We start from the raw sequence: 27,377 nt of genomic DNA, 5'->3' as shown, positions 1-27,377 counted from the left end.
GTCAATCCAGTGAGTGCTGTCAAACAATTTAAAATAAAACTTGCACACCCAATTCTTGCCTTGGCATTGAAGTCGTATGTCGCATAATCATTCTATCCTGGAAAAACAATGATTCAAAGAAACTATTCCAAACCCAAAATGAATGAAATTCATGTCGATGTTAAACCTCTGACCTCAGCATTAGGTTAAGGTCAACTTATTGCTTGATTAGCTCTATTTGGAACAGCTTAAAGCTGCTCAGTGAACCCACTCTGACCTGCAGCAGTATTTATGTAGAGTATTTCTAATGATGATACAGATAAAATGTACGGCACATGAGAATGATTCTTGATCCTCCCAGTTTTTTTAAAGTGAGTCACTGAAGGATTTGAAGAATGAGCACCGCTCAGCTGAGGACTAAATCATCACTGAAAACAACCAAGAAAACAATTATTTCTTTAATTGAAGACACTAACAGTGTGGGTTCATAAATGTTGTCAGCATATGGGTAATCATTAGCTGAGTGTCACAAAGTGGGGGTGTAATCTCATCCATCCCTGTTCTCATCTGTAACACCCTGTAATGTTTTGTGTTATTTTATATTGTTTTACGCCCTCCTCTCTTCTGCTGCGACGACATCTCAGAGTTTGACATAAAGTAAATAAATAACTCTGTGACAAACAGTTGGAGATTTGGAGTAAAAATTGACGCAAATAACAGATTAAAAAATTTATTTGAGTTGGTGAAAGAAGTAACTGTTAAAAAATAAATGTGATTCTTTTCATTATTAAGTGTGTTGGCCCAAAGAAGAAATACGTACAGTAGAATATGTGGATGGACAAAGATATTCCCTATCGTGCTCACTTCAACACTACTTTAGTGCTGAAATGATTTTCCCGTTTTCTTCAGAAAACCCAGCTTCTCTTTGACAGTCTCCCTCCACGCTTCCACCACTCTCTCCTCCGTCTGTGTCTTTAGGCACCGGCCTCTTGCGTCTCTTGTTCAGCAGAGGGTTGTTGGACGTGTCCAGGTCCTTGATCCTCACCTGGTCGTAGTCCACTCGCATGGTGGCCAGAGCGCTGGTCATTTCCTCCTGTCGGAACGGTTTGTCGCCATGAATCTGGTGTGGTGTTTTTCTGCCACCTCGTGGCCACATTCAGAGAGAGCACAAACTGATTCGGACAGACCGAGTCTCACCTTCACATCGTCCCACAGCTCCATGTCTTCTGTCAGAACACGGGAGGTGTGCAGGGGTGTCGGAGGGACCACCATTGACTGCTGTTGGATAAAAGCACAAACCTGCATGACTACTACAAGCTGACAGACACAGGACAGAGAAGGTGCTAACTTACACTAATCCAGGGATGGTTCATAAACTGTCCAATGGTCATTCTCTCACTGGGGTCTGTCTTCAGTAACTGAATGATAAGCTGCTTGGCTGAAGAGAATAAAACAAAAGTAAAAAATCCAACATGCCTTAAATGGTGTAAAATGCATGCCTTTATCTCCTTTGTTTTTAAGCTGTTTATTGCCAAAGCACTGAAAGATATATATAGATATATATTCTATAAATTAGCCGACTTTGATAATTAAACACTAGATCTGTCCAAAAACAGAATTACTTGCAAAAGCTCATTGTATCAGTTTATTCCTGCTGTATTTACTGAAAGTAAACATCTGGATTTCTATGAATAAAAACTATGAATGTGCAGGTTGACGACCACTTATAGCTTAAAGCATATGACTGTACTGTCACAAAACTTTGATAAACTAAGGCCAAAATAAGTGGCTCAGTAATAAAGCAAAGGTTCAGATCTTTAGAAGTGGGTTTCTGTGGAAGGGTTAGGGCTAATCTGGGTGTGGCCGGTACCAAAATGGATTTCAGTATTGATTTTATAGCAGTTCTTGTGAACATTATTTATTACACCTTTAGATAGCCAACAGCTCTGCATTACATGTTATCTACGTAGAATCCTGTGAATATGTGCAAGCGCAAGTAGCAGCAGCAGCTAGCTGTAGCAGTTCTAGTACAACTCGGGGCACTTCCTACAGGAGTATAAAAATGTTTCTGCTGGAGTAACCATGTAATGTAAACGTGAGTGCGGTGTAAATGTTTCACCTGTTAGCTTGTCAGTCGAGTCAGAATGAAACTCCAGACTGAGCTCGTTCAAAGAGGTAAAATATGAACTGTTTATAACCTTTCCACAAAACCCCACCTGAAAAGTTCTGAAGAATCACTTCAACACTCTTCAGATCAATTTTGATAATTTTTAGGCTTTTTTTTTCATGTTGAATTTGGTTAAAATGCATATGTTGCTCGCATTTTTTTTTTTTACTGTGTTCGATGTAAACTTAATGGTTAAAACCCTGACCTTCCACGGAAACGTCGACCCACTCAGGGTTGGGGAACTCATACTGGCCCAGTCTGATCCTCTGCTTCATACCCGGCGAGATGGCCTGACCCGTGTTTGAATAGAAAGGAGGGAAACCACAGAGTCTGGGAAACAGAGAAATAAAAGATCGAAAAGAAGAAACAAGAAACAAGAAGAGCAGACGTCACGGTGCCCTTTAACAAGCGATCAGTAGCTATACATATTTTATGAAGCTGAACGAGCTACATACATGATACTCACAAAATGTACATGATAACCCCCAGGGACCACATGTCGCATGACTTGTCATATTTCTCAGGCCCAAGCACTTCTGGTGCTGCAGGAGAAACAAATGCAGAAAAAAAACATAACACAATAATGTAAAAGACACACAAAAACAATGATAAATAAGAAAACATAAAAGTGTAAGACAGCAATTGCATATTTACAACGCTGGCAAAAATACACTGACAAACATTCCAGGAATCTCTCACCAACATAATATGGTGTGTAGCACGGGGTCTGCAGGGAATTGTGTGCTACTGTCTCCTTCGCAAAGCCAAAGTCTGTCAGTTTCAAAGTGGCGTTACTGTCCTTGGTTGTGTAGAGCAGGTTCTCAGGCTAAAACATAAATGAGCAATAGAAAAAAAATTAAACTCATAAGCAGAAACCCTCTCCATTCTTTTTGTTTGCAAAGATTTATTGTGAGTGCAGCGTTACCTTCACGTCTCTGTGAGCGATGTCCACGTTGTGGAGGTACTCTATGGCTGTGCCGATGTCATGCATAATCTCTGACACCTCTGACAGACAAATATGACGTCATAGGCAGGAAGAGATCGAAGTGAACAAACAGGAGGATTAGACAAAGACTCGGACCCACCTCTCTCTGTGAAGGCCTGGTCCCCTCTGGCCTGGATGCGACTGAACAGCTCCCCTCCCTCCATGCTGAGACGGAGAGGTCAAAATTAGGGCACGAAGGATACGTTTGGCTAACGGCAGCAGTTTCTCACAGCAATCACAGTTTCAGGACACAGCAAGTCATTGAGCCTCATAATTTACTGCTCAGATAAGTTCAGACTGAAGCAGGTGACACGAGTATGATCATGAAACTCAAATACAGCAAATGTAATGAACTGTTTGTGCTGTTTTAGCCATTTATATGTGAAAAAGTTCTGCTTGATCAGAAATAGAGGGCTATGACTTTTGGCTTTCATATTTTTTGAAATATTAAATTTTATTTTCAAACATTTTCCCTATAGATGTACACTGAAATCTTTTCAGTTCCTTCAAAAACATTGTTCTCTTTTAAATCTTTATCAGCCTCACCTGCTCAGTTTTTGTCTTCTTATGGCTTAATTTGTGAATTTTTACCTTTATCTATGGTTTTGCTTTTAGCAAATGTTTTGTTATTTTTTTGCATTTAACTATGAATTCGGGTTTTTTTTTGCATTCAGCAACAAACTTGCAAATATATGTCTTTAACTACAATTTTGCTAATTTAGCTTTTAGCTGCTATTTTACTATTTGTAGCTTCTGTTCAGCTTTTTTTTTAACTTTTAAAATTCAATCATTCGGCGCTCAGCCTTAACTAATTCCTCTAGTTGTTATTATCTCCCTCATTCACCTTTAAGCAGTGGGTGAGCATGCTTTTCTGTGTATGTGTGTGCGTGTGGGTTTGTTTGGCTGTCTGTTAGCAAAATATCTCATAACCCAGTGGATGGATTTTGATGAAACTCACAGAAAGTGATCACTATATGTATCTGTAACCGATTAACTTTCAGGGTCAACCTGATTCGAGACGGCCGCCACAGCTAACTGACCTTAGCAACCACAAAAATAGCTACGGCTCGGTCATTTTTTCAGATATTGAGCTCCCGTCTTCATCATGGGTATCTTCCTCCTTCTCTCTCTCTCTGATGGGAACATCAACCTCTCTAACACACCCCACCCCCACTCCGATGGCACCGCAGAAAGCCTCAGGTTCATTCACCTTGCACAGTTTACTTCAAATTCAAGTTTTGCTCCTGAACCTAGTGGTTCAGTTTTTGCGACACCTCCAGTCTTTCACGTTAGGAGGCTTTATTTGCAGCATTTCATACATCCTTTTATTTGGAGTCCGCAGTTGTTTGATTTAACTTTAAAATTAAAAAAAAGCTGTTTCTGACCAAATGTGCAAATGTGATTTTTCTGTTAGATAATTAAAAGGATTCACCATCAAACTAAGTGCAAACACAAATATGATCATTCTCACCACTCCATCACAATAAGCAGACACTTCTTCCCGTGGTACATGTTTTCATACAGGCTGAGGATCTGTACAATGTGGGGGCCTCCGGACACTCGCCAGTGCAGCTCGACCTCCCGTCGGGCTTTAGGAGTATCATACAGGATCTAAAAAAGAAAAAAAATAAACAGAAGCAAAGGGAGGTTTTTAATGGACTGTTTCTGTTTTATATTCGTCCAAGTGGAGAGCCTTAGGTGATGATGATAATCTTTATTGTTCGTTTACGTTCATCGAAAGCAGCAGTTCTGTAACATGAGCTGCCTTTGGAGGCTGAGTGCTGCAACCGAGGGTATCCTGTTCAAATTACAATCAGACCGGAATCCTGAAGGAGGAATCTGACTCAAACAGGAGTGTTAGAAATGTGAGACTTTTCTCTAAAACCCCTCTAATCACGGATAACATCGCTTCCTTTCGAGCGAGGCTGCTTTCCAAGGAAAGTGGTGGCTTGTGAAGATTTCATCATACCTGTTTGGTTACGGCCTGGAAAAAGGCTTTCCAAAGAAAACATGTGCAAGCACTCACGGAGCCCCTCTTCCTGTTTTTATTTATTCATCTATTTATTTATTTTCTCCAGGCCTTACAACCAGCAGAGCTGCATTTCTTACAGCCCAAATTAAAGACTTCTTCTTGAGTAGCTGAGAAATGAAAAAAAAAAAACAGCATTTGGCAAAGGTCTGAGTCACATTATGTAATATTGTTACAGAGCATATCATTGTCCATCCAGCAGCAATCACAACAGAGAGAAGTCAGAGGATCCCAGACAGCACATCAGTGTCTGAGCAGATTAACTTTCAGATTCAATCAATCAGACAGACGTCAGGAGCCATTAAATACAGGACTGAAGAGAAATGAATAATTGACGCCCTGTGTTTCCCGGACACACCAACAGGAAACGGCAGCCGGTGAGTTTACGCACCTTCAGGGCACACTTCACCCCCGTCCTCTTGCAGTAACACTCCAGCACTTTACCATTGATGCCCAGGCCAAGAACCTGGGCTGTTATTTTGTAGTCGTCTGTGACTGCGTTTCTCCTGAACTCCAGTTTACAGTGAGCAGGTGGCTGGAGGCCCAAACTGCTGCCGGAGGGGCCACAGAGGCGCGCTGTCCCGTCCTCCGGCGCGCCGGCTGGACTTCCAGACCCTTCCTCCTGATCATGAAGCATTTTACACCAGAAATAAAATAAAAAAGGAAAACAAACTGGAAGTGGAAAAGTCCAATCAGTGTCTCGAATAGAATTCATCCGGCGTCATTCTGATCCGAACAGACCTTGGTCCTCTAAGAATAACAAGGCTTGTTAAAAACAAGCCTTCTTTGCGCTGAAGAGGGCGGAGGTTTGAGCGGCACCGTTATGTTCCCACAGCCAAGTTCAGGAGAGTCCAACTCGAGACCGAGCGGAAGAGATTACAGAAGCACAGAACGGCAGCAGGAATCCGGTCCCCCCCCTCTCTGGTCCTCATCCTGGGTATCTGCCCGACTGCCCCTCTCTGTCTGATGGGAACACCAACCTCTCTAACCCCGCTGACGTCAGCGCGGAGAGGCTCAAGTTCATTCACCGATCGGCTTTCTTAAAGGAACAGGCGCGCGTAAAGACGCGCAGCGTTTTCTGAATGACTGCTGAAGAAGCTGGAAATGAGTTGTTAAAGCTAAAAGAAGCAGAACACTAGCAAAAAAAGCCAAAAGTAGCGAAATGATTGCTAGAAGCTAAAAGTAACAAAATACTAACTAAAAGCTGAAAGTAGGAACAATGCTAATGAAAAAAGATGGTTTTCTAAAAGCTGAAAATAACAAAAGGGTAACTAAAAGTAGGGAAAATCTAGCTAGATAGTAAGTAACATAAGACAAAAATAGAGCTAGTATGAAAAAAGACCAATGTTTTAAAGGAACTGAAGAGATTTCAAAGTAAAAAAATATAAAAGTTACAAAAAAAAAACACAAATTAAAGCATCCATTTCCTGAATAAAGATGACAAAATGATTCATTCTTTTTGTGTGTTGGAAGTAAATATTTACTGTATATTGTTTGACCAATGGTCTCTTTTATTTACACCATTGAGCCAAGAATATTTTTGTTTTTCTTTGGACTTTTTCCGCTCATTTTTCAGCCCAGTCCTTGCATCTGACTATGACAGCATAATGGGCAGTTTGTGCGTAAATTGAGGAAAGTGGACAAGAGGAAAACAAAAGAAGTGTAAGAACTGAGCAGATGGACAGTATCTGACTGTCATGTCTAGAAGAGGTAGGAAGAAAATCCATTAAAAACCTAAAACCATCCTTCAGCTGATCATTTATTGTAAATTAAACTGCTGTTTAGGAATCGACTTATCAAAGGTCAAAGGTCATTTAGTTCTCTGTAAGAAACTTTAATTATGTTGAAGGCATTAGAATACATACTTAATAAAATAAAAATCAGAAAGCCTGGAGAACTTTTGATCAAGACCACTTTAGAAGATTACAAGCAAGTCTGGCTCCTTGGAGAAAAAAAACAGAAATGAGTCAGAGTACTTAAAATAGAACCCAACATTTTTCTTTAACATTTTATTTATTGCTGATGTTGGTGTATTTGGTGTCTTTGGAGGTGATTTCTCATCACGGGTAGTGTATAATTTTCACTGCTGAATGAGGCCTCACTTCGATAAACAAACTGCAAGTGACTGCAGGTGTGTAATTCCTCTGCTGTGTGGCTGTAATTATCCGTCTCAGCTGAGGTGGTAGTTAGCCCTGTAGGACGTGGTCCAACACGCGCTCGTCCTGCACCGGAAAGGGCACGGTGACACGCAGCTGCCTGTTCTCCTCCATGGTGCGCTGGATGGTCTCGTAGGCGTTTGCGTTTCCAGACCAGCAGCGACGAGCCACCTGCAGAACCACACCGATTCGAATCAACCGGCATCCACCTGCGGACCCCGTAAACTGTGATTATAACGACTCAGGATGCGGCGTCGCTTCCTGCTCTCTCTCTCACCCCATTGGAGACGTCCCAGCTGAGCATCAGACGGGCGCGCTTTTCGGCCTGGTCAGAGCCATCCAGCAGCAGACCAAATCCTCCGTTTGTGACCTCGCCCCTGCAGGTGAGAGTTAGACATCAACACACACTGATGCAGGACTCAGATTACTGTTTACAGGAGAACCAGTCTGCCTCACCAGCCAACACCTCCGCCGTTGTGCAGAGCGACCCACGTGGCACCTCTGAAAGCGTCGCCAATAACATTCTGGACCGCCATATCTGCAAGTGTTTTTAATTCCTTGTGGTTATTCCATTTATATGAAGTTGTAAATATGCCTAAAGCAGTCAGTGTTTAATTTATTGCCAACAGAAAGCAGGAGCTGTGATTTCTTTATAATTTGTATGTTGAGTTTCATTATTTTTCAGAATATTACTGTAGCCAAAAAAACCCCACAAACCTGCACAGAAAGCAGAGCCATCATACACATTTGAGGTCTCTCTGAAAGGGCTGTCTGTGCCACTAACATCATGGTGGTCTCTGCTAATAACCACTGGTGCCTAAACACATAAAAACGAAAAGCTGATGACATCCTGGTGTAAGCAGCAAACACGGAGCAATCTTAGCAGAGAATTCATCCTCATACGGAGACTCTTCCATCTGCGACAGCCTGGTTCATGGCCAAAGCTATGCGGATTCTTCCTTTCTGATCGGAATAGAGGATTCTGGCTTGGGATCCCACAACCTGAACCAAAGAGTGCATGGATTAAATTGTAGATATGACTTTAAAAAAAAAAATTGTTATTTGTTTTGAGAGAGCTCAGACCATTTTGTGTTTTCCGGCCTCTTTGATCCAGCGGATGTTGTCACTGTACTGCTGTTTGATTCGATCTGACATGCTGGCAGTGATTTCCTCCAGAACCTTAGCAGCAATATCATCAGTTACAGCCAGATCTTTGGGATCACAAGATGTGCACACCCAGCGAAATGGCCCAAAACCCAATGAGAAAATATCTCTGCCGCAAAAGAAAAAGTAACTTCAAACAGCTGCTTACTTCTGAATCACCACCTTAATAGATCTGCATTTCATGTTTGCCGACGGACAAACGCGAAAGGAGAAGTTGACGCTTATTGAACAAGCCTCACCCCATAATATGCTGAACATAAGAAGGATAGCGGAACTCTGTAGCTCCTCCATCAGCTTTGGTGACCTCTGCGCCTGTATAAAACAGTAAACACGTTCCTCTTCGTTGTTTGATAAATGACACAGATATGTCTGCGTGTGTCTCTGCTGAGTTACTCACCAGCTCTCTGAGCCTCCAGGAGGAAAGCATTGCCGTAATCCCAGAAGAACATACCTGCATCTGACAGCTTGTTGATGGCCTTTATGTGTCTTCTGAGGCTGTGACGTCACACAAAACACGTTTTCAAACCAGCATGTATGACAGATGAAATGCTGTAACAGACTGTTCAGGTTCGAGATGAATCCAACCTCTCTTGAACAGTGCTCCGGAAGCGGTCCGGATCAGCGGACATGAGTAGGTTGGCCTGGCGGAAGCTGAGCGGGACCGGGTAGTAGCCCCCGTTGAAGGGGTTGTGCAGTGACGTCTGATCTGAGCCCAGATCCACGAGGAGATCGCCTGTCTTCTCCAACTCCTGCAGGAGCCTTTCCCTGATCAGAGACGAGTCATGAACACATAATGGAACAATACGCAGCTCTATCAGTGATGACCTGCAGGCCCCGGCTCTCGCCTGGGAAAATTTTTTTTTACAGCTCACCATAAGTCTACAACGTTGCCGTGGTAACCCAAACTGAGAGGAGTCTTGGTGCTCTTCGTTTCCCTGTAAGACAAGATAATCATTCCTGGATTTTGGAGCTGTTTTTTTTTTTTCAGGATTTATTTATTCTGGTGCAAAACATTCATACTCATCTTGAAATATACTTTTTCCCCCATAGCAAAGCATGTACGCTTTTTAATAAAATGAATCAGAAATGGGTTTTGGAGGTATTGGGCATTTATTAAATGTAGAAACTTAATCAAATTGTTCAGGTTTCTCACCTAAAGCCTGGTTAAAGCACCTTTTGGCACCACTGGCAGCTTCAGGTCTTACTGGGAATGCTTTTATAAACATTGACAGTTTCTCAGAATTTCCTGGCAGAAAACCTTCGTCAGGTTAGCATCAATGCATTTTACAGCAGACTCTGGAGTTCAAATCCTGGATTCAGGTTAAAACTCTGGGTAGCTAAGTACCCTGTTTACCTGTTTTCCTGATGCCACTTTTGTTTTTTTCTGGGGTATATGTTTTAAAAAAAACAAATCTAACTTGTTGAAAATGAATATAACGTTAAACACTTATTGTATATCACACTTAACACTGTCATATACAGTACAAAACATCTCCATCTCAGTTTATTAAAAGTATTCCTACAGATCATTTCCCCTCTGTTACCTGATGCGTTTGATGCATTGCTCCAAGCTGCTGGTGACCTCCATGACCCAGCCCTGCTCGTATCTCTTCCTCAGCGGAGCCTCGTCCACCTGCACACAAATCACAGCATTTCTCCTCCCTCTGCGGTGACTTTTAGTGGGCCGTGGCCGGAAGGCTGCTCACCTCAGCGATCACACCAACGCAGCCAGCAATGACCGCAGCTTTGGCCTGAGCCCCGCTCATGCCGCCCAGGCCAGAGGTCACGAAGACTCGCCCCCTCAGGTCATCGGTGCCCAGGTACCTCCGGCCCGCGTTCAGCACGGTCAGCTGCACGAAAAAGACACAAGGAAATGCACCGGTTAAAATATTAAACTCGTGTTACACCTTGTCATAGTTTTGTATTTTAGGATTTTGAGAACGTGATGCATTATTTTTGCAAACCAAAGTGCCATGAACAATCCCCTGAGGTCCAATGTAGCAGTAGCTCCCTGCTGTCATTTGACCGTACCTGGGAAAACACAACGCCAGGACTGAAGCTACAAGTCCATTTCTGAGCACCTTCAAAGCACCTTAAAGGAAAAAAACTTACATGGATACACCAAGTGCGAACATCTTCTCATACTGATCTCTGGAGGAGTAATTTGGAACAACCTAAACGAAGCGAGGGGAATAAGCAAACATTATAAGCCTGTCATCTTTGTGTGACTCTCTTAAACGCGACGCATGTCCTGCAGTTACCATGCCGTTGGTGATGACGGCACGAGGCGAGGAAGGCAGGCTGGGGAACAAGCCCATGGGATGTCCGCTGTACATGACCAGAGTTTGCTCCTCGGTCATCTCACTCAGGTAGTGCATGACGAGGTGGAACTGAAATCACGTGAACAACCACAACACAAACCTTACCAAACATCTGTGTACACAGATGCAAGAAAACCGTGTCAGAGCGTACCTGAGCCCAGTTACTAAACACCTGTCCATTCCCTCCGTAGGTGACAAGCTCCTGGGGAAACTGCAGAATAAAAAAAAAAAAAAAACTGGATGCTATCAGAAAGCACAAACCTCCGCCAAGACCCATTATCATTGTGATGTCATAATGGGACTGATCGATAATGACATCGTCATGTGATGCTGTAATAACTCTGAAAGTGCAAATCTCCATCTTAAAAAATTGTAGGAGCCAGATTGATCATTTATTCTTTGTGGGCGGCAGTGGCTCAGGAGGTAGGGGTTTGTCCTGTAATCGGAGGGTTGCTGGTTCAAGCCCCCGCTCCGGCTGTCTCAGCTGTTGTGTCCTTGGGCAAGACACTTCACCCGCCTTGCCTACTGGTGGTGGTCAGAGGGCTCGGTGGCGCCGGTGTGATGGCAGCCTCACCTCTGTCAGCCCACCCCAGGGCAGCTGTGGCTACAATGTAGCTCACCACCATCAGTGGATGAATGGGTGAATGATTGTAGTGTAAAGCGCTTTGAGGTCCTTGGACTAGATAAAGCGCTATATAAGTGCAAGCCATTTACCATTTTGTGACAACATTTCCTGAAATCTTGATCTAAATCTGTTCATTACTTTTTGAGTTATCTCTTAAACATATACTTCCCTGGTGGAGGTCAAAGATTCGGTCAGGACTTATTTTTTTCAGTCGATACAAAATAAACAGAAGATCTGGCAATATCAGTTTGTCCTTCTGTAATGAAAGTTGAGCCAAAAAGGTTCACCTGAGCAACTGTCGGATCCAGGTTGTTCATGACCATCAGCATCATAGCTGCTGCTTGACGTGTGCGGCAGGGATACTGATCTATAGGATAAGCTCTGAGGAAGACAAGGAGACATCAGAATGAACTGCAGGGTGCATCTTCTGCAGCAATGGAAACCCAGTTTGCTGCTTTTTTCCTTCAGAAGTTTTACTTGTTCGATCTGTCTTTTAATCGCCCAACGCCAAAAAGTACGGGCATACAATAATGGCTTTGGCATGAAAGTCAACGAGCAAATGCTGTCTTTAATCTGATCTGTTTTCTTCTATTTAGTTTTATATTACACAAAGTGAGAGCACTGATTTCAAAGCAGAAAAACATTTTTAAATTAAGCAAAATGTGAGGAAAAGCCTATAGAATGTGACCAAAAATGTGATTTTTCTGTTACATTTGCTGTAAAATGAGGTTATTTGTCAACATTATTTAAACAAATCTATAGAGGATTATAAAGTGTGAAATTAATGTGTTTTTGTAATAAAATAAAGTGACCAATCTATCACAATTTATTTATTTTTAGCCCTTTAACCTTCAAACCAGGCTTTGAGAAGGGCTCCTCACCTCATCCGTAACGTGGGGCAGAAGCGGTACATGTATATGTGGCCGTACTGACGGAGTTCCTGAGCAAACTCGGGTGCAAGCGTTGCATGATGGGAGGGCGGGAAATATCTCAGGGCATTTCTCAGAGCCAGCTAGGGGCCAAAAAGAAAGAAAAAGAGAGGCAGTTACAGCTGGTTAGACAAAATAAATCAGTGTTTAAATGATGCCAGGCAGATTGCTCTTCTTATATAAAAGATCTCTTCTTGCTTCTTCTTTAATCAATGACTGAAGCCTTTGCTCTGAGTTTGGGTAATCATTTGCTGACATTTCGAAAATAATCAATTTTGGGGGCAGAGCCAGCAGGGGTGATGAAATAAAATGGGCGTGCACAGCAGATTGGGACATAATGTAAAATTTGCATCAGAATCAGACATCCAAATGACACAGTGACTTCGAAAATGAGATTTAACAGGGTTTAGACCAGAGATTACTTCTTAATGTCAACAAATTGTTATTTTTTAATATAATGGCATCATTTACTGCAGCCAGGCTGTTCTCAGGTCAGTTTACTTCATACTGAAGGACCTGCAGCCAAAAGGAAGAAAGAAATGCTAGATATACATTATAATGCTAACAACACCTTCTTTTAGGAAGTATACATGTTTATGGTAACAGCCTAAGGCATTTCTAAAATAACTATAGCACAACATATTTGGATTAAAATATAAAAAAAAGAGATTAAAAGTGTATTTCTACTTACCTGTTCTTCTTGAGCTGTGAGGTTTGGGGTCCGAACAGGTGCATGTGGCACGTTAGGATCTCTTCCCCGAGTGGGTGGCAAAGGATCTAGAGGTAAACCGCTGCAGATCTCCTTTAAATTTGACATACTCTCAGGTAGTTTGTCTGTCAGTGACCAGGAGGCAGTTCAGGCCGGACGCCGATGGCAGCTGTAACCTTCACGGCAAGCGAGCGTCTGTGGACAGGAAAACTGCGCACGTGCCAATCACTCTCTTTGTCCTGTCCCACTAGCGTTTCGGCCACCTTTCCTCTCTAGAGTCCACCAATGACACACAAGGATGTTTGGTAATTATTGATCTCTGAACGCGTTTGAAGCAGCTCCTACCTCAGCGGGCAGAAACTGACACTGACCTCCGACCCTGACTTTGTGACAGGAGCTTACTCAATGAGTTGATGCAGAATAATTTCTGTGGAATGGAACTTGCAGGATACAGGCCATTAATGTCATCTGCAGTTCTTGAAAGTTTAACACTTTTCTTCACTAGTTTAATGGTTTGTGAGAAAAGCCATGTTCACATTTCTGGATACATTTAGTGATATTGTTGATGCTGCTGAACCTTTCAGGGAACGATTCCTGAAGACTACTGCTCACTTGTTTAAAATCATACATATAACTGAAGATAAAATTTACAAACTAGCCTCAAATGCTGATTTAGAAACTCAAGAGCAGCCTTCATTAAAAGCAAAACAATCATAATCAAAAATAGTAAATAAATGAGATTGCCATTTCTTATGAAAGCAATGAGCTTATAGTTTCAAACATCTAAATTGAAGCATTTTCAAAAACTTTCTACCCTTAAGGAGTTTCTTTTTGCTCAATCATAGCGAGGAGAATGAACCAAACACGTCACAATAAAGTTGTAATCTATTTTATTACAAAACTTCCTGCATTATTCACTCCAGACGTTTCACACAAACACTTCAGTTTGGTTCAGATGAGGTAAATATTTCAAGTTTAGTTATAAATTAGCAGACTAAGTGCAGAACAGAAAGCCACAGTGGCAACAGCAATGAAGAGCCCGCTCTGAACAGTTTCACAAGTGTTTCTTCAACATTAAATCTCCACACTGACTTCAGCAAATGAATGAGCGACATGGATCAAATAACTTTTGAGTCACGTTTAACACAGAACATTTTGTACCCCTTATAATTAAAAGATAGCATAAAGAGCAGAAAAGATACTGTAAATTTAGTCTCCAGTGCTGTTGCTGTACATCACAGAGCGTGCAGTGACCTGTTCCCTTAAGGCAAAGCAAATGAAAGCAAACACACTGTGCAATCAGAGAGGATTGTGACTCACTGACTGATCTGAGTAACGGCTTTGGAGCACAATGGCAGGATCAAACAACTTGAATCGAAACACTGATTTATGAATCAAGTTCTTAACCTATTTAGACCCGAGGTACCCAGAATGCACAGGAACTGAGACACTTAAAACATTTCTGTTCTGTGAATCACATTGTTTTGCAGAAAAAATCAAGACTAAAAGAAATCAAGCTGTTAGCTTTCCTTTCCTGTGCATCCAATCAAGCGGCTTAAGGTTTTTAAAATCAGCTTGTGTGATATGTAGTCAGTTTTACCTGGTTTCCTGTTCCCCTGACAGCAACTCATATTTTCAGACACCTTTTATGTTCTTACACAAGATACATTATTACTTTTAATATTGGAAAATTAAAGAAGAAATATTGTAAAAAAAAAACATAAAGATGTTTTTCTATTGTTCCATGAAACGACGACTGAATGTGAAATGTGAATGATGGGCCTTGAGGACCACAGAATCAGGCTCATTATTAGCTCTCCTCTGAGCTCTCTTTGTTCGGTGTTGTGGTTTCAGAGTCCTGCTCGTTGCCTGGTGCTCGGTTTGGACTTGGCGGCTCTGCAGGTGCAGAATCCTGCGAGGTCTGGCTGGACGATGAATCATCCTCTTGTGGGTAGATCTCAGGGTATTTTTGTAGACACTCCTGCATAACCCCGAACTGCTCCAAGCAGTCAGAGCCCTTCACTTCCTCTTTACTGTAGTGGAAGCAGGAGAAAGCATCTTTAAATTCAGTCCCACAGGGACCGCTGGCCATCCCGCCCAGGCAGGGGCAGTTCCAGTTTATCTCCCCATTGGGAAGAATTAGACCTAAAAGGAGAAAAAGGGGGTTGGGAAGAGAGATCATTTTAAAAGCCTAACTCACTCTCAGATTTCTCTCAGTAGCTGTGCTGCTCCTCACCTTTCTCCTCATAGGGGTCATCGGGGTCTTCCTCTATAAGGTCTGCACTGCTGGGGATTTCATGATCTTCTTTGGTGACAAATATGATTTTGTCCTTACCTGTTGTAAAGACAAATGCAAAGACAATTGTCAAAACAATTTTTCCTTTCTAAGCGTCAAAAGACAATTACATTGTTTTAACAGATTTTACAATTTATTACTTAAACTGGTTGAGATAGAGCTGGTTTATCATTTGAGAAAAAGTATAAATATACTCATTAATACACTGGTGGTTTTAAAATAGGCTTTCAGGAAACATAACACTTTTAGGATCCATCAGCAAATAATGGCATCAAAAATGATTGTTTGATGTGTGAGAATTCATGTTATTTATAGGTTATATGTACAAAATCAAAAGTATACATATACAGACAATTATTTTAAACATCAGACAACATTTAGGTGATTTAAATGGCAAAACTCTATGGTAAACATCCTTAATTTATCATAGTTAAAACATGTTGCAGCCACGCTGGTTGTTGATTTTCAAGGTTAAACAGTCGGCGCTGACCTTTCGGTCATAACATCAAGTCACTGATTATAAATGCCTTCATTCACAGCTCAGCAATAAGCCTGTTTAGACCCTTCATAACAAAACCAGCGATAATTTTTCATTCAAACTAAACTTTAGTGTCAGGAAAGTTAGACGGCTAATGCTGAGGGCGCTTACCTTCCTCTCTGACTGAGCTCATGCCTTCACGCTGTAACAGCTGAAAAATATCCTTTGAATTCACTAAAACAACCGACTGTTTCTGAAAATAAACACTTTCACTGAATAAAACTACACTGAGGGCGCGTTTCTCTCCATGTTCAGGACGCGGTTTCACAACTACCCGTGCCGAAGCATGACGGCTTCTTCTGCTGCTTTCCTAAAGTTTCCGGTGTCGTTGGTGCAGCGGGGGAACTCTGCTGCCCCCCTCAGGTCAGACACAAAAAATGCAGCTTACAAGGTTTCACAGGAAATTAGAAAGTCCTGTTAAGTCTTTGTTCCTCTGAATTGCAGTTCGTCAAAACAATCTTTAACATATTAAATTTGTGTAGTATTTGTTGATAATTCTTCCTGTTGCATATGATCTCCGTGTAGCAATTAAAAGGTCTGCTGTTTGGAGCAAAGGTAAAAGTTTACAATGAAGCTGTCAAAATAAAACAAACATATTTCCTTATCTTTTTAAGTTTTCAAAAATTTAACCTACGTATTGATTATTACCTTCTCATAATAATTATAACCATATGCTGCCAAAAGAGCAATGTGTACTAATCAAGACATATTAATGTAGTAGAAAAAATATTCCGTTTCATTTAGGTGTTTTCTCGATTTACATTTCAAAATCATCACCATAAACCTAATTTATATGGAAATACATGTCTATCTAGTAGGAAAGATAAACAATATTCACTTTACTAGCCTTGCTAAACTTTATTCTCGATACCTGACTAAAACACTACCAAAAATATCTGTTTGGAGTTTTTATGAAGACGTACAACAGCACAAAAAAAGTAAACATACGATTAATTATTTAAAAATACACACAGGTAAATTCCTTCAAATATTTCTCATGACATCAGCTATCCTGAGTTGTGAAATCCTAAACTATTAAGTTTTAATATTTAGGCAAATGTGCAGCACGCCCAGCAGACATTAAAATATAAACAATTTGTGACGCAGGACCAATAAATATTAATGCCTTAGAAAACAACAGCATACACTTTATCAAATCTAAAATTCTTTTCACAAAAGTTTTTTTATTCAGAATGTTTTTTTTATACAAGTTTGTTCTGAAATGCATTTTTTGTACATAATCAAAGACTTTATCTTACACTTAAGACAAATTCAAAGGTATTCAATGCATGGCCTATGTACAGAAACAAATAATTTGTCCAAAAGTGATTACATATAGAGCAGACAATTAAAAACATAAAACAAAAGATCTTAGGATTCGAGTAACAAGAATAAGTGTGACGTGAGTTAATACTGCAGATCCCTGGGAAAGCCATACATTAAAACAAGAATCCCCCCTTGTTTCTTAGATGGATTGCTGGGTTTTTGTTCAAACTCACTCGTTTCGAAGCTGGAACCCAATATGAGCTCCAGTCTCACTTTGAAGGACCCTGAGCTCTAATGCAGGGTCACAATAAGCAACATGTACAGTACTGGACTCAAGGTCCTGACAGTTCATCTTCTGGTCCAAACCTTAACCTGATTGGCAGGTCAACAAACAAAAACAAAACAAACAACAACAACAACTAAAAAGCAAATGGTAAAAGTATAATCTAAGACAACACTAAGCACACAGCAGGTAGATGACGGCCATCATCCAAGTATACCTGCATAATGAAGCGCTTAGACATCAAATCTGAGAGGGTGAAAAAAAAAATCCAGCCAGAAGCCTTTTAGGCAATCTTGTGGAGCTTTATCTGGAGTCTGATTTAAAAAAAGACAGAAAAGAAAGATGAATTCCAGCTGAAATGGTGGTCTCTGCATCCCTTTGGAGCTTCAGAGGGCATCAGGAAATGATGTGAAAGTCAACATGTTCCTCCACCTTTCAGCTGAGTTTCCTGAAGGTTCCTCAAATGTCTAAACTGCAAAGATGATAGTGCAGGGGCTTCTCTTTGTCGTTGGTTTAAAAAAAAAAAAAGCAATGTCAGTGATCTTAATAAAAAGTTGATAGAAGATGGAAAAAAAAAAAACCTATGGCTTTTCTAGAAGAACATGGCGCCCATGCTGCCCACTTCGCTCTGTTCTTTGACAAAGATTTCAAAGTACTGATAGATAATGGTGACAGCCAGCAGGATACCGGTACCAGAACCGATAGCTCCGAGGAAGTCTGCCATCACCGATAATCCACCGATACACAGTCCACCAAAGGCTGCGGCTGTAGGAATGTACCTGCAGAAGATATTCAGACACCTCAGGTTAAATGTTGAATAGTGATTAGATGAGTACAAAATAAAAAAAAGCTAAAATCAAGTTGTAACATTGTAATAAAATCTGTAATTTTTAGACTTTAATATAAATTGGTCTGTGTAGTTGATGAAACACAAACAAATAACAGAAACATACATCTGTGAGTGCAGAAGATGTTTTTTGTTTTAATTTACCTGTTCAGTTCATGAACCATTGAGGTTTCTCTGTGTCCCCTCATCACCATCTGCTGCTCCTTCAGCTGCTTCGCCACCTACGTGACAGTGAAGAGCAGAGCTCTGACACAACGTTTGCTTTCAAAACAGAACCACCGCTTCCTGACAGACAACAGTGAGGACTTACGTCTTTCGCAGAAGAGCCCGAAACTTCAATCCACGTTTTGGAGAAAAAGGCACACGAGCCGAGCATGAAAAATATGTAGATGAGTGCATGAACCGGGTCATCCAGAACAGAACCAAAAGACTCGGGCGGAGAGAGGTAGTAGCAGAGACCCCCGACAGGATAGGCACGAGCTGGGCCACCGGATGTTGCGTCCTACAATCAGAAGGAGAATTTTTTTTAAAGAAGCAAACATGTTTGACTATCTAAACCTGACCAAAAAAAAAAACCCAACAAAAAAGTAGCACTTTTGGGGGCCATGACCTACAGAATCAGTTTCCCATTCTCTTTCCTCATAACATTCCTACACACCTTTAGTTGACTGCAACACAAGCCACATAATGGAGATTAAGCCATATATTTAAAATCACTTTGTTTCTAACCATTTCATATCATATTAACTATATAAATATGATAAAAAACATTTGTCCAATATAGTCCAGCATTCTGAAATTAGTTTCAAATAAATTCCAATTTCTCAGCAAACAGTGTAATTTGTCATAGTCAAAGTATCTAAAACATAAGCTGTTGAAACATCCATTTTTTTCCGAGACACAGGCAAATGTGTGTGTTGTGTATTTCAAGGGAACCCTAATCACCTTTACCAGACTTGGCTAAAACTGTATTTGGATGCTGCAGCTGAAACTGACACTCCGAGTTGCCTGAGATGTCAGTGCACGCTCACGGTTACATCTAAGGTAAGTTTAAGAATCAATGGGACACCTGACGCGCATGTCTTCGGCCCGTTGGAGGAACAAGACACGTGTGGAGAAAACCCAGGGATCCAAACTTCATACAGAAAGATTCAAGCTGAAAAGCAGGTTCAAACCCAAGTTATGTGACGTTGCAACAGCCTCGGAGGGTCCCAGAGTCACCAATTCCGCATTCAACCACACCTGTACTATAGTTATAAATCTCCCCAACCTGTTTATTATTTATGATTTAAAAAAAATAAAACAAAACAAAAAAAAACTAGTTTTTAAGAGATCTTTTCAACAAGAAATTACACATCTTCGATTATCCTGCTGGACATCTGTGTAGAACTCTGTAGCATTTAGCATTTAGCATCCTTAAACTCTGGCAAAAACAGGTTTTACAATTACATGATCATAAAAATCTAAATCCCTGATTTCTCAAGTACAGAGTGACTGTCTGTGCCAAAAATAAAACAACAAAAAAACTAGTGTTTCTAAGACATTATGTGCACAAGTTTTTAGAAAATGAAAAACTTAATTTGAAATGTTTAGTTTCAATGAAAATCGACATAAAAAAGGTACATTATTGTTATACTTACAGACCACGTTCCGAGCAGATTAACCAGGAAGTTGCCACTGAAGCGCGTGGAAAGCATCTGGGAGATGACGTACAAGTTGGAGACTAAGGCGGACTGCAGGATGATGGGAATGTTGGAGGTGTAGAAGAGCTTGATGGGATAGGTGTTGTACTGGCCACGGTAGCGAGCCGACTTGATGGGCAGGTCCACCCTGAATCCCTGCGAGAAGACACAGAGTTTTAGATGACAGCCAATTCTTGTCGTAAGCCTGAAAAAAAAAAAAAGACTCACCTGAAAGTATATTACTACAGCAAACACAAAAATGGTGGCAATGAGGTTCATGAGGTTGGGCAGGTTCTGTCTGTAGAAGGCCTCTCTCAGAGCTCGCACTTTGTCAGTTCTTGTGGCGAGCAGGTGGAAAAGGGCGATGATTGCTCCCTCGAATTCTGTGCCTAAAACAAAAGAGACAAGCATTTCTGATGGCTGCTGAGAAGCAAAGAGGCAAGCTTTTGTAACGAACAATGATTCAATCAAAACCACTTAAAAGACTAGTCTGTGGTCCCCCCTCACCTCTCCCAGTGTTCACAGTGGTGGGACTGAAGGCCTTCCAGACAATGGTCTCGCAAATGTTGGTGGCAATGAACAGCGAGATCCCTGAACCGAGACCATAGCCTTTTTGGAGCAACTCATCCAGCAGCAGCACGATCAGTCCTGCCACGAACAGCTGCAGAGGAACACAAACAAACCAGTCAGGAAGAAAAGAGGACTTCCACAAATACAATATTTTTGCTATTAACTCAAATTTCTTTTTAGAATCTCGGTTATTACCTCATGGACCTTTTATTTTGTATTACAACAAGCATGCATGTTATTTTAAGAGCATTTATTATAATTTAACAACAGTACATTCTTTCCATGAGTGACATTATTGACTCATGTTAAAGCAAATTCTATTACGTAGTTTTATCCATGTTGCACAAATAGTCTGTACTTAAAGCCTATTACACATTGTGGTTATGTTGCCATTCTTTTAAAATGCACAGTGATGTGAATAAATTGTGTTTTCACCTGGATGATGATGAGCAGACAGATCCCTGCACCCATCTCCGACGGATCTCCATACATGCCGGTCATCACATACACGATAGCCTGGCCAATGGTGATGATCATCCCAAACACTGAAAACATTAAAAACAACAAGCTAGAGAACCAAACTGTACGTTATGAAAAAAAAAAAATAAAAGCACAAGCTGATTTGAGCTTCTTACATTTCTGAGCTCCATTAAAGAGGGCTCTGTCCTTCGGGGTGTCTCCAACTTCAATGATCTTCGCTCCTGCAAGCAGCTGCATGATCAAGCCTGACGTGACAATAGGCGAAATGCCCAGCTCCATCAGCGTACCTGGAGGAAGATACTCCTGTTAAGTCCTGTTGGCATGACCTAACACTTGCATTTTGTTTTATACTTAATACAGGCTGGCTGCCTACCTCTGTTTGAGGCCAGAATGACTCTCATCCAGTAGAAAGGGTCTGCAGAGTCTGAGGACATTATGCCAAAAAGGGGAATCTGGAGGAGCAGAGTTCAGACTTAATTTTCTTCTGTGAAGCAGGTAAAAGTTAACAAAAAATGATGGACAACATATTTATTCATTATGGTGTTAATCTCACTGCAGGCGAACATAAAAATAATAAGTTATCTAGTAAACTCATGACGATAATTTGGGTTTGTTTAGCCAACAACATAAACAAGGTCCAACTGCAGCTTTTCAAACAGCAAAAGTTACTTCCCTTTTTTAAGAACAAGTCTTACTGAAAGGAATTTCTCAGGTTTTTGTTTGACAATTTGTGCACATTTATGGCTAAGTTCCTTTAAAAAAAAAAACAAGGTACAGAAATACACCCAGCAGAACGGGAGGAAATGCAGTCAGATACAAGCTGTCTTCCTGGCTCAGGTACAGCGGGGGCACTACAGTCAGCTTGGACACAAATTTCAGACTAAATGCAGATATCTGAATCAGTGTCTCCTCAGTCATGGACCTTTGAGGACACATATGGACACTCAAACAGGAAAAGCAGACGTGCTTTTTCATATTAAACTGGATCACATCCTTATCAGAGATGCTAACTATTTAATACTGAAGCAAATTAGACAAAAATATAAAGATTTATCATATACAAACACACAAATTGTGGCTAAATTAAGACAAATTAATAGTTTTAAAGCAGGTCTTTCTACTGTATTAAATATATGAATTATTACAGTTATTAACATTTAGGGTAAGTATTTAGAGTAGGTTTTAAGGCAACTGATAATATAAATATAAATAAGACACTTACCTGGCAACAGACCAGAAAGATGAAGAGAGTAATTGCAGTCCATAGCACCTTTTCTCTGAACTGGATCTGTTGGTTGAGGACATTATCAGGAGTTAAACCAGAGTCAGCTAAATCATCATCAATGTTACTTATTATAAAAAAACATCAGAAGAAAAGGAAAAAATTAATCATACCTTTCTCTCAGGTTTTTGGATCTCTGGCAGAACTGCACAGAATGGCTTTATCACCTCCAAGAATTTGACTGTAAACAAGCAAACAGGAGTGTTTTTTTATTTGTATTTTTACTAGAAATACAGTATAATGGTCATCACTAATGGTGAACGGGACGTGGCAGTGAGGGGAGGGCGGACTCGAGACAAATACTACACAATATTCAAATAATTATGAAAAAACAACAACTACCACTGAATATTTGACGGTTTTACTTGAGATTGTCCGCGTCGCATGTTTGTTGGAGGATTCGGCACATTTGCAAACAGCAGAATCAGCAAAACACCGGGCGAGCTTATGCGTCGTCATCACTACTGTCAGTGTCTTTGAATGAGCGGCTAACGAGTTAGCTCATACAAGCTTTCCGGCTAACGAGATCTACAGAAGCGGCTCTAAAACTGAGCCAAGGGCAAGGAATTCAGCGTCTAAACCCCTCCACTATGATAATGTCTTTAATTCACTCACTACTTCTCGTCAGAAACAATTCAATACAGCACAAAAGCAACAATAACCCGCTAGTTAGCATCGTAAGCTAGCTGCTTACAATAAAGTCAGCGCCGTGGTGGAGTAAGCTAACTAAGTTAACAAAAACAGATTAAACAACAAGTTAAGCGGGGTTTTCCCTCCAGAGGCTGCTTGTATCCGTTTCGTACGGATCAGATGGAAGAGTAATACTCACTGCCCATGATGCCCCGACAACCAGCTCGTATTTTAAAGTGAAAATCAGCTCGGAGTATGTGTCTCTGTGACTGACTGAAAGCACCGGAGGGGAAAAGGAGGAGAGACACGTCACCGTTCCAGACACGGAGAGCGGGGATTTAAAGAGACAGCAGCACCAAACAAATCACTCTTACTGCTGATTATCTGTCATCCTACAGGTCCCAGGCTTCAGAGAGAGACACAGTGACAGCAGTGGCGGCTGCTTCTCTCACTACAAGAGAACAGTGAGAGAAAAGTACCTGTTTATGTGGTATTTGTCTTCTTGAAGAGGATTATAATCCTCTAAAAAAAGGCCCCAATCTCTAACTAACCTTGACAAACAAGGTGTGACACTGTTTAAACTGTTCTGTTTCTTAGTTTTGAATTCACATCATATATAACATATAATAATAATGGATGAGTTTTGATACCAATTATTTAAATCAAACCATGTCAGGATGCTATAGAGGACACGTTATAGGCTTGATTAAAGAGGATGTGAGCCACTTATAGGGCCCTGTCGACATAACACTTACAAATACTGAGTATGTGCACATTAATTTAAAGGTTTCGAGTCACACAGATCGGTGCTGTTAAAGCCTGGAGCAGAGAAAAACTATAGAGCTGTGAATTATGAGGAAAGTCTGCTCTGTCACTGCTCCACAGACCACACGTGGATCTGAACTGTTTCTCTGCCTAAACTCAAAAATAAAGTATATTTTGTTCAGGAACTGAGCAATTTTGGAGTGTCTCGGCAACGAGAGTGAAACTATACAGAATGCCGGCAAACTAAATAACAGGCAGCACTGCAGCAATCTTTTCTAAAGCTGAATAATGAATGATTTCTTAATGTCCTGAGATTACACCAAGCAAAGCTGGTTGCAACTACAAAGTTTTGGTTTTGAAAAATAAAAATAGGAACCTGAAACAGAAACGCAGCCCTACCACCTGATTTTATGAAATCCATAGGTCGATTTTACTGTGTGAACCTTACTGTAAGATGGAGGTAAAAATACAGAATCATTACAGAAAACACCAACACTGCATCAGTTTTCTACAAAACAAAAGGAATATTTACAAACCATCATGGCTCTGAATTACATGGAGCAGAGTCATTTAGTAAACCTATAGTACTGTACTGACTTTAACACTATACAAAATCTGAAGCAAACTAAATAGAAACTCATCAAAAATTAATCTGGAAACCATTGAGCAGTTGTAACTCCAGTGATGTGAGCATGCACTTCATTGAAAATAAGTAAAATAAGGTGTTTGGAAACCATTCATTTATTAAAAGGGTCCCCTAAACCTCGGGGCCCTGGTCTGCTGTACCGATAAATTCTTCAGAAAGTCCTGCTTTGGTTGCAGGAAGCAGGGGAAATCCAGTTTTCCAAATCCAAAACACTTCAATTTACCAACAGACACAGTTACCTGTTGCTAAAAATATATGGTATTTCCATCTTTGTTTTATGTATAGATATGTCTGTTTTATTTTGAATTCTCCAACCTAACATTATGCTGGGTAGCAACATCTCCGACTACAACGTTTTTCCTCCAGATCAGTGAGTGTCCACCAGAGCGCAGGAGAGACCAGAAAACAAGTGTGCCGTCAGTCTGACTGTCAACAAAGACAGAGTCACACACACGAAGAGACTGGGGTACACTTTAAAGTGTTAATAAGTGTCAGGCAGTTGACCTGAGAGGCTAATAAAGCTTTTAGCTGTGAAGGTTATCACATCTAATATTTAGCTTTGATAGATGCGAGTTCATCTCTGAACTGTAAGAAACAGAATCAACAATCAAGGAAAAAAAAACAGTGGTAATGATGGCTGCAGAGCTCAACAAAGTGACAAACAATAAAAACAGCACAAGTCATTCTATGTTAACATGGCTACAATAATTACACTCGCAGAGGAAAGAACCTCTACTCCTTGATTTACTTCTAAGTCAGTATAAATGAGTTTTTTATCCCAGTTTCAGGATTGATAAAATCTTTTTGAGTTTTTGGATCAAACTAATTGCAATATGATATACATTTTATTACTGTGTTCAGTTCAATGCAATGACTGATTTATGATTTATCAAACAAACAGAGCTGCAATAAGAAGCCTTTCTTTCTTTCTTTTTTTCTTTATTTCTTTCTTTCTTTGAAAAGATGACAAAGAAGCATCTTTCAACAGGTCATGGGTCACAGCTGAACCATTTCTCACACAGATGGGAATCACACTGTGCAGCAGATCCCAACCTTTCTGAGAAAGTTCAGCTCTCTGTCCTTTTGAGAACTCCTTGTCTGCACAGGGCCCATGGTGCCGGGTCACAAGGGAAAAAATAACTGAGAGGCCTTTATGACGGAATAGAGCCAGACTGTACTTACAGACTTCTCTCTTCATCTGGTTTTTAAAACTGGTGTTCACGTTAACACTGATGTCAGGCTTCAGCAGCTCACTGGTGAACAAAATAAGCACATTTTAAACCTTAAAGTCACAAAACATACCATAAAGGGTCAAAGTTTCAACAGTTTTCCTTTTTCTATTTGCTTTAAAGGTGACAAAGAGTTTAAAGGTAAAGGCAAAAGTCTTCATGTGATTCTTCTAATCTTGTCAAACTACATCTATGTAAACTAAATTATATATTTTTTTCTATTCTGAATGAGTAAAAGAAAAAAAAAACACATACAGTATGTTGCTAAACAGTCACAAACTCATTGAGGGAGGGGAGATCTAAATACCTAATCCAAACAACCAACATGCTGTCATAAGCAGTTATAATTCTGGTAATCATTGTTTTATTATCTGTTTGAAAAGCACACAAGTCTGTTGATGCAATGGTGAAACTACCAATATCTATTAAATCTTCACTGAGCTGTTAGTGACTTCTTTCTACTGTTTTCTGTTTTAAAATCAATCCTTTCCAACCTGTAGGTTGAACGTAATCACCTGAAGGGATATTTAAAGCAGAAATGCAAAGATTTCCCACCTCATAATCTGCACAGTTCTCAGTAATCATTAGAGATAACGTGCAAAACCATTGATTTGAAGCTTTTGTCTGTACAGAAACCCTCCTAAAATCAATGAGGTGATATAATGTGAGTTAGTAAGTGGAAGTGACACCTCAGCAGCCAGTTCTTCACCTCTGACTGAAATTTCTAACACTGAGTGTATGGAAAGTGTTAAAAATGTAAAAAAAACAACAACAACAAAGGACTGGAAGAAATGTGGTTTAAAAACTGATCTTTGTCAGTTCGAGATGCAGAATCTCTCTTAATTTCCTTATGTTTTCTTGTAAAAATACAGCAGGGAACAATTTTACACCTTTAGGGCTTCAAGTTGTCAAAAAATAAACATCACTAGAATAAGATTTTAAGCTCTGGAACAAAACAGTCTGTCCATATGTAATTATGCTTTAGGACCTTTTAGCTTTAAATATTCTCAGCACTCCGAAATCATAAATTTTCTTTGCGAGTCTGAACATGAATGTTGAGCAAGAAGAAATGGAACAAGTGAAGAAAAATTGATTATTCTTTTTTTTTTTTTTTGGAATACAGTAACATTGAGTCCCCCTCTCTTTTCTCTCTACCACATTCATTTATTTGTTTCTAACAGTCATCTGATGTAATAACAGAGTATTTTTCCCCCTACATCTTTGTTAGACCGGTCTATTCACCCTCCATTTAAACCATGACACTCACCACACACCTTGTTTCCATCTGAGTCTTACTGATGCAGTTTGTGTGTTTATTCTTCTGTCACTGGATGCATGTGGCAAACAGATTATCAGACTAGTGATGGACATGAACAAGTGTGGGGAGAAGAGGTCTAAAAGCAGGAAGAATCAGATCTCAGGGACTTTCTGTAGGCCGCTCACAGGGTCATATGTTGTCTGTCAGGTACCGCTCATTCTCTGTGGTTCCTGGAAAGAGGAGGAGAATCGTGGAAATGCAAAACCAGATGTACAACAGGAAAAGAAAATGGTGGGGGTAAAGAGACACAAGATCTGTATGAGATTTAATAGTGTGAGTCACTCACTTGTCCTGTTGTTCCTGCTGCCAATCTGGAATAACCACAGCAGTCAAGACAAGAGTGGTTTAGTTTTTTCTCTGTGTGACCTTTTGCCATTTTGTCTCATAAGTCTTTCCAAAAACTCGTTTTTAAACTGCGTTCAGTGATGACAAAGGTTTTACTACCCCAAAGGTTTGCTCAGTCTTTACTTCTTTGAACTAA

General features: G+C 40.4%; 4 protein-coding genes across 5 annotated transcripts; all 4 read right to left on the bottom strand.

The window, feature by feature from the left end:
* Positions 1 to 693: 693 nt before the first annotated feature.
* Positions 694 to 6,160, bottom strand: LOC108235731 (MAP kinase-activated protein kinase 2). Of its 2 annotated transcripts, none has more exons than XM_017415923.3 (10): positions 5,552 to 6,160; positions 4,603 to 4,742; positions 3,232 to 3,296; positions 3,072 to 3,151; positions 2,846 to 2,972; positions 2,613 to 2,688; positions 2,352 to 2,476; positions 1,332 to 1,417; positions 1,177 to 1,254; positions 694 to 1,072 (listed from the first exon to the last, which is right to left on the bottom strand). In XM_017415923.3, exons 1-10 carry the CDS (start codon positions 5,873 to 5,875, stop codon positions 851 to 853), a joined length of 1,323 nt encoding a protein of 440 aa, XP_017271412.1. In that variant the 5' UTR covers positions 5,876 to 6,160; the 3' UTR covers positions 694 to 850. The 2 variants fall into 2 exon arrangements, with proteins under 2 accessions (XP_017271412.1, XP_017271411.1); XM_017415922.3 differs by having other exon boundaries at positions 1,177 to 1,257; positions 5,552 to 6,158.
* Positions 6,161 to 6,978: 818 nt separating this feature from the next.
* On the bottom strand, positions 6,979 to 13,278 carry uroc1 (urocanate hydratase 1). The gene is made up of 19 exons (XM_017415737.3): positions 13,047 to 13,278; positions 12,308 to 12,438; positions 11,714 to 11,807; positions 10,953 to 11,012; positions 10,742 to 10,870; positions 10,593 to 10,654; positions 10,445 to 10,511; positions 10,187 to 10,330; positions 10,025 to 10,113; positions 9,353 to 9,415; positions 9,066 to 9,245; positions 8,878 to 8,975; positions 8,720 to 8,792; positions 8,400 to 8,589; positions 8,220 to 8,318; positions 8,034 to 8,133; positions 7,773 to 7,854; positions 7,594 to 7,693; positions 6,979 to 7,487 (listed from the first exon to the last, which is right to left on the bottom strand). Exons 1-19 carry the CDS (start codon positions 13,170 to 13,172, stop codon positions 7,347 to 7,349), a joined length of 2,028 nt encoding a protein of 675 aa, XP_017271226.1. The 5' UTR covers positions 13,173 to 13,278; the 3' UTR covers positions 6,979 to 7,346.
* Positions 13,279 to 13,937: 659 nt separating this feature from the next.
* Positions 13,938 to 16,217, bottom strand: LOC108235687 (mitochondrial intermembrane space import and assembly protein 40-A-like). Its single transcript, XM_017415835.3, has 3 exons — positions 16,010 to 16,217; positions 15,301 to 15,399; positions 13,938 to 15,209 (listed from the first exon to the last, which is right to left on the bottom strand). Exons 1-3 carry the CDS (start codon positions 16,029 to 16,031, stop codon positions 14,875 to 14,877), a joined length of 456 nt encoding a protein of 151 aa, XP_017271324.1. The 5' UTR covers positions 16,032 to 16,217; the 3' UTR covers positions 13,938 to 14,874.
* Positions 16,218 to 17,057: 840 nt separating this feature from the next.
* Positions 17,058 to 23,283, bottom strand: sec61a1 (SEC61 translocon subunit alpha 1). The gene is made up of 12 exons (XM_017415665.3): positions 23,138 to 23,283; positions 22,422 to 22,489; positions 22,249 to 22,314; positions 21,400 to 21,478; positions 21,182 to 21,313; positions 20,982 to 21,091; positions 20,484 to 20,637; positions 20,205 to 20,365; positions 19,935 to 20,132; positions 18,605 to 18,796; positions 18,439 to 18,515; positions 17,058 to 18,226 (listed from the first exon to the last, which is right to left on the bottom strand). Exons 1-12 carry the CDS (start codon positions 23,142 to 23,144, stop codon positions 18,040 to 18,042), a joined length of 1,431 nt encoding a protein of 476 aa, XP_017271154.1. The 5' UTR covers positions 23,145 to 23,283; the 3' UTR covers positions 17,058 to 18,039.
* Between the last annotated feature and the right edge of the window lie 4,094 nt (positions 23,284 to 27,377).

This window comes from Kryptolebias marmoratus, linkage group LG4 (genome assembly GCF_001649575.2).
Source record: "Kryptolebias marmoratus isolate JLee-2015 linkage group LG4, ASM164957v2, whole genome shotgun sequence".
Classification (NCBI taxonomy): Eukaryota; Metazoa; Chordata; class Actinopteri; order Cyprinodontiformes; family Rivulidae; genus Kryptolebias; species Kryptolebias marmoratus.
The sequence above is the reverse complement of the archived record's forward strand: the minus strand, read 5'-3'. Positions and strand labels throughout refer to the sequence as shown.